The 11,691-nt window shown below is 34.9% G+C and overlaps 3 protein-coding genes across 6 annotated transcripts; 1 reads left to right on the forward strand and 2 right to left on the reverse strand.

Moving 5' to 3' along the window:
* LOC105635871 (Pentatricopeptide repeat (PPR-like) superfamily protein) lies at positions 1 to 4,998 on the forward strand (the record flags this gene model as incomplete). Of its 4 annotated transcripts, XR_016319602.1 has the most annotated exon segments (4): positions 1 to 1,494; positions 2,634 to 2,889; positions 3,550 to 4,172; positions 4,333 to 4,998. XR_016319602.1 is itself a non-coding variant. In XM_089718050.1 (2 exon segments), a coding segment is annotated over 1 exon segment (1,486 nt), but the record flags the coding sequence as incomplete, so codon positions are not given.
* ILR1 (Peptidase M20/M25/M40 family protein) lies at positions 2,371 to 4,755 on the reverse strand. The gene is made up of 5 exons (XM_037638434.2): positions 4,387 to 4,755; positions 4,037 to 4,162; positions 3,617 to 3,929; positions 3,125 to 3,252; positions 2,371 to 3,022 (listed from the first exon to the last, which is right to left on the reverse strand). Exons 1-5 carry the CDS (start codon positions 4,753 to 4,755, stop codon positions 2,651 to 2,653), a joined length of 1,308 nt encoding a protein of 435 aa, XP_037494362.2. The 3' UTR covers positions 2,371 to 2,650.
* Positions 4,999 to 5,390: 392 nt separating the features above from the next.
* LOC105635870 (IAA-amino acid hydrolase ILR1-like 3) lies at positions 5,391 to 8,690 on the reverse strand. Its single transcript, XM_012218992.4, has 5 exons — positions 8,267 to 8,690; positions 7,214 to 7,339; positions 6,790 to 7,104; positions 6,242 to 6,370; positions 5,391 to 5,947 (listed from the first exon to the last, which is right to left on the reverse strand). Exons 1-5 carry the CDS (start codon positions 8,621 to 8,623, stop codon positions 5,570 to 5,572), a joined length of 1,305 nt encoding a protein of 434 aa, XP_012074382.1. The 5' UTR covers positions 8,624 to 8,690; the 3' UTR covers positions 5,391 to 5,569.
* Between the last annotated feature and the right edge of the window lie 3,001 nt (positions 8,691 to 11,691).

Consider the following 11,691-nt stretch of genomic DNA (forward strand, 5'->3'; position numbering starts at 1 on the left):
CCTCTCCAATTCTATATCCTATTCGACTTTCATTTTCAATCGTCTCCTTACTCCCTCGACTGTCTTATACAATATACTCCTCAAACTATACTCCAAAAAATCTCATTTTGACGATTCAATTTCTCTTTTTATTCGCATGAAGCGGAGTGAACATTCTTGGCCGGATGAATACACGTATCCTTCGGTTATCAGGTCGTGTTTGAATGAGTATAAACTAAAGGAAGGTCAAATTTTTCATGGGTCGGCGATAAGGAGTGGGGTTAGTAAAGATTTGTACGTTGGGTCTAGTTTGATTGATTTTTACGGAAAATGCAAGGAGATATTAACTGCACGCAAGGTGTTTGATGAAATGACTGAAAGGAATGTTGTTTCTTGGACTGCAATGGTCCATGGGTATTTGAATGTTGGGGATTTGGATAATGCGAAAAGAGTGTTTGTTCAAATGCCGGAGAGGAACTTAACTTCCTGGAATGCGATGGTTGGTGGATTGGTGAAAGGAGGGGATTTGATTAATGCTAGGAAGGTGTTTGATGACATGCCTGAAAGGGATGTTGTTTCTTTTACTGTTATGATTGATGGCTATGCAAAGGTAGGGGATATAGCATCTGCCAGAGCTTTGTTTGATAAAGCTCCGAAAAGAGATGCCTTTTTGTGGTCAGTATTAATATCGGGATATGCTCAAAATGGGCTCCCAAACGAGGCATTGAAGATATTCCAAGGAATGGAGTTAATGAATGTTAAGCCAGATGAGTATATAATGGTTAGCTTGATGTCAGCATGTTCTCAAGTGGGTAATTTAGATTTAGCAAAATGGGTTGACTGTTATTTGAGTCAGAGCTCGATTGATATTGGTCAAACTCATGTTGTTGCTGCACTTATTGACATGAATGCAAAGTGCGGGAACATGGATAGAGCAAATAAGTTATTTGAAGAAATGCCTAAAAGGGACCTTTTTTCTTATTGTTCTATGATACAAGGATTGTCCATTCATGGATATGCTGAACAGGCTGTGGGATTATTCAATAAAATGCTAAATGAGGGATTAATTCCAGATAATGCAGCATTTACTGTCATTTTGACAGCTTGTAGCCATGGAAGGCTTGTTGAGGAGGGTAAGCATTACTTTGAAACCATGAAAAGCAAGTATTCTATGGTTCCCTCTCCTGAACACTATGCATGTATGGTTGATCTTCTTAGCCGATCAGGACAGCTAAAAGAAGCTTATGAGCTTCTGAAGTCAATGCCTGTGGAATCTCATGCAAGTGCATGGGGTGCACTTCTTGGAGCTTGTAAGTTTTATGGTGAGGTTGAGTTGGGGGAGATTGTTGCTAACCGCTTATTTGAGCTTGAACCTGAAAATTCCAGTCCTTATGTGCTCTTGTCAAGCATCTATGCTGCAGCAGATCAATGGCTGGATGTTTCTCATGTCAAGAACAAAATGAAGGAGAGAGGGCTTAGGAAACTACCTGGCTGCAGTTGGATATAGCACGAAAGGTATGATTTTTTTGCATCCCTCAACTACGCCATTTGTGTGCCCAGAATTAGATGAAATATGAAACAAGCAACATTCAATTCTTTACCCGGAATTGAAATATGGATTCCAAATTTACACTAGACTCCAGACTAGGTGTGTGGTTTAAATTGGACATCCTGTGCCAAATCCATGATTCTAGCTTGGTGTCATTGAACATGAAAGAAGTGCATTTTGGTTGCTATGTTTAAAATTGTCACCTGAAGTGATGGAAACGTGACCATTGGCTTTAGTAGATTGATGGTTTAATGCTGAAGTTGAAACTGCAAGGCAGCTTATGTAAAGCCAGTTCTTTGATGAAATTTTTGGTTGATCAAAGGCTGCAAATAGTTTTGACCGTATTAGTTTTCCTAAGGAATTTTACAGTAACAGTGTAACTTTCAGTATTTACTTTTGTTTTCAATATTGACTCGTTTTACTATTTCGCTCACCAAATTACTCTTTCCACCGATCACAATTTTGAATGAAATTTATTTTTGGTATTACACGCCATTCTCTCCTATCAGTACCCTGAATTGTCATGTTAGAGTCAGACCTTTGAACCTTATGCTGCAACAAGCAACAGTATGTTTCTTTTACCTAAATATGAAATGAAAATAGAAATCAGAATACAAATTACAGCTTAATTTCTGGTATGCAATTCACTTTTTTTTTCCTCACTTATGTTTTTTATTTTACATGAAGACTCGAGAAAAAAAGCTTCTAATGTGCTAGCTTTCAATGCATAAGCAACATAAGCTGGAGAAGTTTGAAATAAAGTACTAAACATGAGTTTTGATATTTTCAAAATATACTGTATTTAGTTGAGTAGATTATTGTCAATTTCACCGAGTCAGAACTGAAAGAACATTAATATTATTTGCATATAAGCAGTTTATAAACAAAGAAAAATTTAAATCTGAACCTTTAAACTTATGATACTATATTCGTCAATTTATTCTCTAAATTTCAATTAATTGGGCTTCAAAACTTTGCAAATTTGATGAACATATGTTTAACAAATTCGCAAAATTAACCCCACTCATTTTTCTAAATTTATGGGGGAACTAATGTTAACCAAGACGATGCAGACTGAAATGCTGCTCCATCTTGATATGAACAGATTTCTTTTGCATATTTCTAATGCATTTCAACATGGCTATCCAAATAAGACATTGCAACAGCAGCATGAAAAGCTGCACCTACTGGAAGAGCCATTTCATCAATAAAAAAGTAAGGTGAGTGCAATGGCACATCCGATTTCAACGTCTCATTTTTAATCCCAAGAGCAAATGCAGTAGCAGGAATCTTCTTGGAAAAGAAACTGAAATCCTCTGCTCCCATGGTCACTGGAAGAAGCTGCACGTTCTGCTTCCCGAGTAAGATCTCTCCTACTTTCTTTGCATGCTCATACATTGGTTCATTATTAATCATGACTGGATGTAGTGGTGTGTCTTCCTTAAAATCCAATATAGCAGCACACCGATGAACAATTGCTTGCATCTCAATGATCTGTTATGGAAAATAAATAAATTTACCAGCTACTTTCTTTCAATCAAAATTATAATAATCAATAGGAATTTTTTAATGTCAGCAAAGGAAGACATATCTTACCTCCTTTATCCTTTCCATCATGTGGATTAGGCCTTCATCGGTCAAGCTCCTGAAAGTTCCTCCGAATCTCACAGATTCTGGGATTACATTTATTGCTTGACCTCCTTCTACAAACCCAACTGTGACGACTTACAAATATTTTCAAATGAATAATGAATAAATTCTATTGATTATTATATGGCAGCTACTTAACTAATCCCACTGCAGTATCTTCTGCAATTATTTCACTAGAGTGCCTGCATACTGCAAAAGGTTAGGCGTTAAAATGCTGAAAACCTTTATTCCCTTTAAGCATCTACTTTAGTCGGTAAATTTACAAGATTTTATAGTGATTTGCTAAGAGGGCTGCTCTTGCCAATAGATATGGTGCACCATGTTCATGCATAGCCAGTTCAGCTAATAACTTATTTATTGATATCATGCAGTGAACAGAATGCTACTACTACATCTTTCAGAAATCTATTCTGCAATAAAGAAAGGAAAAGATTACACCAGCACGAAGAGGATCCAACTCTCGAGATACAATCTGTTGGAGAGCAATGATTGCAAAAGATGCAGCAAGAATTGGATCTATACTACTATGTGGAGTTGCTGCATGCCTGCCTTTTCCTCGAATTGTAACAGAGAAAAGTCCAGCACCGGCCAATATTGGACCAGGCCTTGAGGCAATAACGCCAGTGGGAATTGAAGGTAAAACATGTAACATGAAGATAGCTTTCACATCATCAAGAACACCATCTTGTAACATATGGTAAGCACCAGCATAACCTTCTTCTCCTGGCTGGAAAACAAGCTTCACAGTACCCTTCAAAAATTAAAAGCTCAAATTGTGAGGTAAAAAAATGTACTTGAGCTGTTTTTCTTTTTTTTCCTCTCCCGATAACATTTAGATATAGAAGTGATAGAAATTACCTTTATTTCATTTCTCTTTTGCTGGAGTAATTTGGCTGCTCCAAGAAGCATTGACACATGAGAATCATGACCACAAGCATGCATTCTGCCATCAATTTTACTCTGGTGTTCCCACTCCACTAATTCCTTCCATATGGTAAGAGTATTTTAACGATGTCAAATATTTATAAGAAAGGCAGAGGACAATTGCTAATAGTTGCAAAAGATTAATTTTTTCTCTAACAATTTTATCTTGTAAAAGGTATCCTTTTTTACATTTCTGTATATAGTCTCACATTAATATTGTAATTAAGCAGAAGTGACTGAAATTAAGCAAAATCTCTGTATCCACCATTACCGAGAAGGTTTACCTGCAAAGGAAGGGCATCCATGTCAGCTCTGAGGGCAAAAACTGGTTTCTCTCCCGAACCAATAGAAGCGACTACTCCAGTTTTGGCAACAGGCCACTTATACTTGATCCCAAGTGAGTCAAGCTCAGTCCTGATGAGTTGACTCGTTCTATGCTCCTCAAATCCAAGCTCTGGATGTTCATGGATTCTTCTTCTTATTCCTTTTATCCATTCAAGGAACTTAACCTCCCTCGCCGATTCCAACAATTCCTGACTCAGTAACTCCAAACCTGATTCAGTCGACAAAGCTGAAGATTGATATAAGAAGGCTGAGACGCAGAGCAAGGACATTAAATTAAAACCCATCAGGCAAATGCCATTGAAAGACATTCCAATTCCCAAAATCAGTTTTTAAGTTGCGGACTCCATAAAAACAAAGTTTCTGTCCGAGCCCATGTTTTATTTTGTGGACAGGAAGTTTTAAGCCTGGGATGGGAGTGGGAGCTAGTGAGAGTGACGGTTGGGTTAGAGCTTTATTTCTGAATTTATTTTTAGTGTGAAGAAAATATTAGTGAATATTTAATTATTTATTTTTACTAAAATTCAAATGGTGAGTTTCTTTCTTTTTTTTTACCCCCTTTGAAAAAGAAAATCAAATGGAGAATCTGAAAAATGTGTATTTCTTACTAGGTTTGCACCCATAGCTCCTGAATCTCTAATTACTCGTTCTTATAAGTATTTTAAAATTTTTTTTTTTTAGAATTTATAACATTTTTACACATTTTTATGCCTTTTTTTTCAATCAAACGAAACTTTGTGTCACAAAATATCCAAGAAACGCATTACTCGTATAAAAAAAAAACACCAAATCTATGGAAAGATAAATTTACAGAACAGGGTAAACCGATCCACAGGTAAAATCCAATTAACTTAGGTCGGATTATATGTTTTTCTTTTTTGTTTTTTAATGAGAGTAATTTCAAGGAATTATACATCGTATTTTATATTTACAAATATACTTAAAATTATACTTAACTCTCATACTGGAGTAAGATTTCCAAAGGAAACATTTATGTGGATCCTCTACAAACAAGTACACTAACAGAGTCTCTTGAAGCTACATGTGTTAAAAAGCATTTGTGCATGTTGACAATGACAATGCATTGAGATTTTATTTTCCAGTCACAGACAGAAGAAATTAAATCTAATGTGTCTCAACTGCTTGAGCATCCAAGTAAGAAATGGCAACTGCAGCGTGGAGAGCAGCTCCAACAGGAAGGACTTCCTCATTAAGAAAAAAATATGGTGAATGTAATCTTTTAATGGAGTTATCGTTTTCGTTCTGTACTCCAATCACGAAAAAAGCAGCTTTCATCTTTTGTGCATAAAAGCTAAAATCTTCTGCACCCATAAAAGCTTCCATCTTCTGCACATTTGATTTCCCAAGCAAAACTTCCCCAACTCGTTTGGCATGTTCATACATTGCTTCATCATTTACTGTGGCCGGATAAGGCTTCAGTGTTTCCTCCATGAAATCTACTGAAGCAGTGCACCGATGAACAGCTGCTTGGTTCTCTACAACCTGTTAGAAAACACACCATCAATAATATTTCATCTAAAATATTAAAATAGCTTCATCATTTTCATTGTACATTTAGCGGGTGACAATTTTATGTTGAAGACAGTTTATTGTATCTGCTACTTTATAAAATATAATGAATTTGTAGATGTTCATATTTAAATCCTCAGGTTGCTTATTGCTATCTATCTTGAGCATCATCTGGAAAATTTCAGTATTCAAACAAATATTTAACAAATTATGTTTATGCTAATAATTAGATAATTTCTAACTCTTGAATCATTGTATTATAATTACCTCTTTTATCCTTGTCATAAGATGATTTAGACCTTCTGTCGTCAAGCTCCGAATTGTACCTCCAAATTTCACTGTCTCTGGTATAACATTCCCAGCCCGGCCACCCGCAACAAACCCCACTGACAGTACCTATACAATGTTGGAAATGAAAAAGTTCACCAATAGGTATGTATCTACCACAATGAGGAACATAAGGACTCAAAAAAGTTTCAGTAGGATATCAGATCATGATATTGTGGACTGCATTTGCTGCTCATGCTTGGCAAACAAGATTCTGTAAAATGTAAATCCAATTGCAACTCAGACTATGTTTGGCATTATGGTTTTGAAAATACCATTTTAAATGTTGTTGGAAAAAGCAATCTGAAAGTGTTATTTTCTAATTTTTATGATGAATAAATTCAAGTTAAAAACAATTCTTTGTTGCCTTCAAACATCATTCTCAATATGCTGCTTTTCTTATTAGCAAGTCGAATAAGAATACCAGACAAATACTAAATCATAAATTCATCTCATCTTCCATGAGACATGGGAAATGAAAGTCATACCCTCGGCTCGAGAGGATCTTTCTCTCGAGAAATTAAGTGTTGAAGTGCAAGGATGGCAAAGGAAGCAGCAAGAACTGGATCTCTTGTATCTTGAGGCCGCGCAGCATGTCCACCCTTCCCCTTAATGACAACTGAAAACCTTGCAGATGCAGCAGCCATTACACCAGGTTTAGAAGCAATTGAACCAACAGGCATATCTGGTGCAACGTGGAGACCAAAAATGGCTTGGAAGTTATCAAGGGCTCCTTCTTTCAACATATGGTAAGCACCGGCATGCCCTTCTTCCCCAGGTTGGAAGACAAGCTTAACAGTACCCTTTGGAGCAAACACAGAGAGAGAAATGAAAGAGTAGAGAAATTATAAACCTTGAAGAGGGGCTTTTTTTTTTTTTTTTTGTATTTTTGTATTTTTTTGCATAATATACCTTTAACTTATCTTTCTTGCGTTGAAGTAACTTAGCTGCTCCAAGCAGCATTGTAACGTGAGCATCATGGCCACAAGCATGCATTTGGCCATTGATCTTGCTCTTGTGCTCCCACTCTACCAATTCCTTTCCAAATAATAATAATATCATTGCAGTATATTAGCAAACAGAGATGAAAATATGAAAGATTCCTAATGTTATTAGTTAAAAAAACATCAAATATTCAACTTAAACACGATTCCAATAATTCATTGCATAGATTTATATTAAGAAGGGGTTTATTAGATGTTCTCTTTAACTTATTATAATAAACTTGAATGGAATTTTTTTATCAATCAACTCCTTTAATAAATAATCAAATTATCTTCCATTATTATTTTCCTGCATTTGTCATCTAAGAACACATGGGACATGATTTTGGCGATTCGAGTCAAATGCATTTTCCTTCATATTTTCCTATATTTCCATGCTAATGATTTGGTGAAATATAAAACAATGTCTTTGTAATGTTAATATTACACTAAAAATTAACATTAAAACAAAATATTTTAAGAATGGAGATAAGTATTTATTCATTAAACTAAGGCAGCAAAGTATTAATGGAAATAAAGAGAAATAAAAAAGAAAATCAAATTAATTATTTGATTTAAATAGATAATTTTATAAATTTTGATGCAAACAAAATATTAACAATAACAATAACAATTTATAATTATTATCGACCTCATTTAATAAATAATTAAATTTTAATAAAATTATGTTTCATTATGGTTTTCCTGCATTAATGATATAAAACCATATTAATCAAATGCATTTTCATACTAATTATGTAGTAAATTGTACTGAAATGTAATATAAAGTAAAGTAATTAAATCTATTTTTTTGTATTATTATTTTATTAATGAAATAAAAAGAAAAAATTAACATAAATAATAAACCTGAAAGCAAATCACGTGACCCACGTGACAAACGAGTGTTTATGGCACAACACAACACCAATTCACCGATTAATCGAGATAATGTAGCTACAATAAAAAACAGAATCGTACCAACCTGAATAGGGAGAGCGTCCATATCTGCTCTAAGACCGAACCATGGCTGGACCCCTGACCCAATCGAACCAACCAACCCAGTCTTCGCAATAGGCCATTTATACTCTATTCCGAGTGAGTCGAGTTCCGATCTTATGACTTGACTCGTGTTGTACTCTTCGAAGGCCAATTCTGGATACTCGTGCAATTTCCTCCTAGTTTGTTTTAACCAATCGAAGAACTCGGGCTCTCTCGCCGATTTCAGCAGCTCCCGAGTCAGAGAAGTCAGCTCCGATTCTGAAGTGGCCAAAGCCAGGATAGATGGGAAGATTAGGAAGCAAAGCCATAGCATTAGAGAGAAAAAGAAGGTTTTATTCATTTTGGAGCCGCCAATGCAATTTCTGTTTTCTGTCTGTATCGCAGTGTATGCTTGCGAATTACGATTAAGGAATCGTCTTTAAATAGGAGTGTGGGTCCTGTACCTGGTTTAAATTTTTATTTTTTTTTAAAGAAAATTCTATTTTTATTAAGTAGCATGTTATTTATAATGGCTCAAAGGCTGAGGATAGCTTTTTATAAAACGTCTAGCGTTTAGTGCAGTGGAATAGATTAATTAAATTATTTTGACAATTAATATTTTTTTTCGAATTTAGATAATTAAATTAAATATTTAATATTTTATTTTGTCGTATTAAATTAAATGGCTAACTAAATAATTATATTTGCCGAACCCTCTTAATTTAAACAACTATATATATACACATATACAGGTAACTTAATTTAAATTGCTACTTAAATTGCTATATAATAATTACTAGCTTTTTGTATAAGCATATAAAGCCTATCAATAGCTAAATAGTTATTACAACAACTAATAATTTTTTTTTGAGAAATATGCCTACCAGTAGCTAAATAGTTATTGCAACAATTAATAATTTTTTTTGAGAAAAAATAATTAATAACTATTAAAATAACAGTATTGTGAAACTGGCGCTAATGCACATAATAGATTTATTTATTCTTAATTTTGGCGTGATAAAGACATTCTCAATTTCTAGAATGTTCTAAAATCTGTTAGATTATTTTAATAATCTATGTGGCCATGTAATTAAGGGGCTGGTTCTAATTAAGATGACCCAAGATGATGGTTATTGGGCTTAATGGGATGAGAACCAGTTAGGGTTTTAATACCCTTCCTCTGTCTTATAAAAGATCAAGGAAATTAACAGCGTACATTAAGAGAATGTGACGGCTACCTCAAACACATAGTGGTGATAGGTTGTTTGAGAGAACGTGAAAGAAAACTCTCGTTGCTGTCGATAATTCTCTAATCATTAAGAGAGAACTTACGACAAAAAGCTAGAGCGAAGAAACGTAGATTTATTGTTAGGATGAGAATCGAATTGCCGCAACGAAGTAATCAATAGCTATAGATCAAGGTACGCTTCCATTAACAGTTTTTCTATTAAATAATTTCTGGACAAAACGATCTAGGTAGCATTAAAGTTTTTACATGTGGTATCAGAGCCTAGTTTGTTCTAGATTTATTTGATAGAATTTGTATTTGGTTTGGTTAATGGAAATTAATTTCGTATTATGAAATTGTTTTAATCTGGTATAAACAAAGCCAAAGTTATAGAAATTGAAAAACCGTTTGTTCGCTTTGTGCTTTCTAAATTATTCTACTGTAATTTATAAAAGAAAGAACAAGACATCTTATTGTATAATGTCATTAAAGTTTTGACATCTTAATTCAATCTCATAAGGTTCTGCATAATTCAATGTTTAATGAATGAAAAACTTGTTACCAAAGTGACCTTGTTTGGATTTATTTCGATATTTGATTATGCAGTTTTTCAATTGTTCATATCATGTGATGCCGTAAATGAGATAAAAGATAAAATTAAGCAATTGAGATCATTGATTATAATGTTATGAGGTTACCCAAAGGTAGACCATTACTTATAATCAATGGCGTCAAAAAGACCTATCATTGCATTTGATAAATATGTATGTATACCCAAAGGTAACATAGATGTTTTCTTGCTGTATTATTGCTAAAACTGGACTCCAGAAAGGGGCACGGGCGTACTGTAATGAGCACAGGCGTGTTACGGACTCCAGAGAGTAGCACGGGGCGTGTTATAATGAGCACAGGCATGCTACAGATCTTAGAGCACAACACGATTTGTGCTGTAATTAGCACAGGCGTGTCCTGAACTCCAGAGAGTAGCACGAGTCGTGCTGTAATGTAGCATGGGCGTGCCTTGAGTTCCAAAGAGAAGCACGGGCGTGCCTCTACTTTTTAAATGGCATATTAATTCACGAGTTCCTGTGCATAAATGAAGGTCTATTAAAGTATTTTATTCTTGGCATCATTATTGATTAAAGTTATGTATTTAAGTATTACCCAAATGTGAATTTAAATGCATAATTAAGTTTGTTATTTGTTTGAATCCATTTAAGTTTTTTCTCAAAGTGTTAACGTATGAGTATATGTATTATACTGCAGTTTCTTCTAACATGTTCGCTATGGGCACTGGGTTGATTAAGTTCAATGGATTAAACTATGCTGATTGGTCTGAACAAATCTATTATCAGTTAAGAGTTCTGAACTTGGATCTGGCATTAGTCTCTAAAAAGGCAGCAGCCATCACAGAGACCAGTACAGAAGCTGACAAGTCTCATTATGAGGCTTGGGAGCAGTCTAACAGGCTGAGCTTGAACTTAATGAGGATGACAATAGCTGAAAATGTTAAGCCATCAATGCCCAAAACGGACGACGCTAGAGAGTACATGTTGAAGATTAAGGAATACTCCCAATCGGATATAGCTGATAAATCCATAGTAGGGTCCTTAATGAGTGAGCTAACGACCAAGAAGTTTGATTGGTCACAATCTATTCATGATCATGTGACTAGCATGCAAAATTTGGCAGCTAGATTGAAATCAATGGGTATGGATGTGAGTGAGTCCTTTTTAGTTCAATTCATTATCAACTCACTCCCTCTTGAGTTTGGTCAGTTTCAGGTGAATTACAACACCCTTAAGGAAAAATGAAACATTTAAGAAATCAAGGTCATGCTGATACAAGTGGAAGGGAGACTAAAGAACATGAAGGAACACTCCGTCAATCTCACTTATGATAATGGAGCTAGTACCAGCAGCAGCAAATCAGGGAAGAAAGGTAAGAAAAGGGACAAAGCCCCAATGAAGGTGAATGAGGGCCAAATTCGTAAGGAGTTGAAGTGCTACTTCTGTAAGAAGAATAGTCACTTCAAGAAGGATTGTCCGAAAAGGAAGATCTGGTTCAAAAAGAAAGGTATATTTTACGTTTCAATTTGTTTTGAATCAAATCTTATTGAAGTGCCTAATAATACCTGGTGGTTAGATTCTGGTGTCACTACTCATGTGTCTCATGTTATACAGGGATTCCTTTCGATCCAA

Source organism: Jatropha curcas, chromosome 2 (assembly GCF_041381405.1).
Source record: "Jatropha curcas cultivar XTBG-Jc1 chromosome 2, XTBG_Jcur_1.0, whole genome shotgun sequence".
NCBI lineage: Eukaryota > Viridiplantae > Streptophyta > Magnoliopsida > Malpighiales > Euphorbiaceae > Jatropha > Jatropha curcas.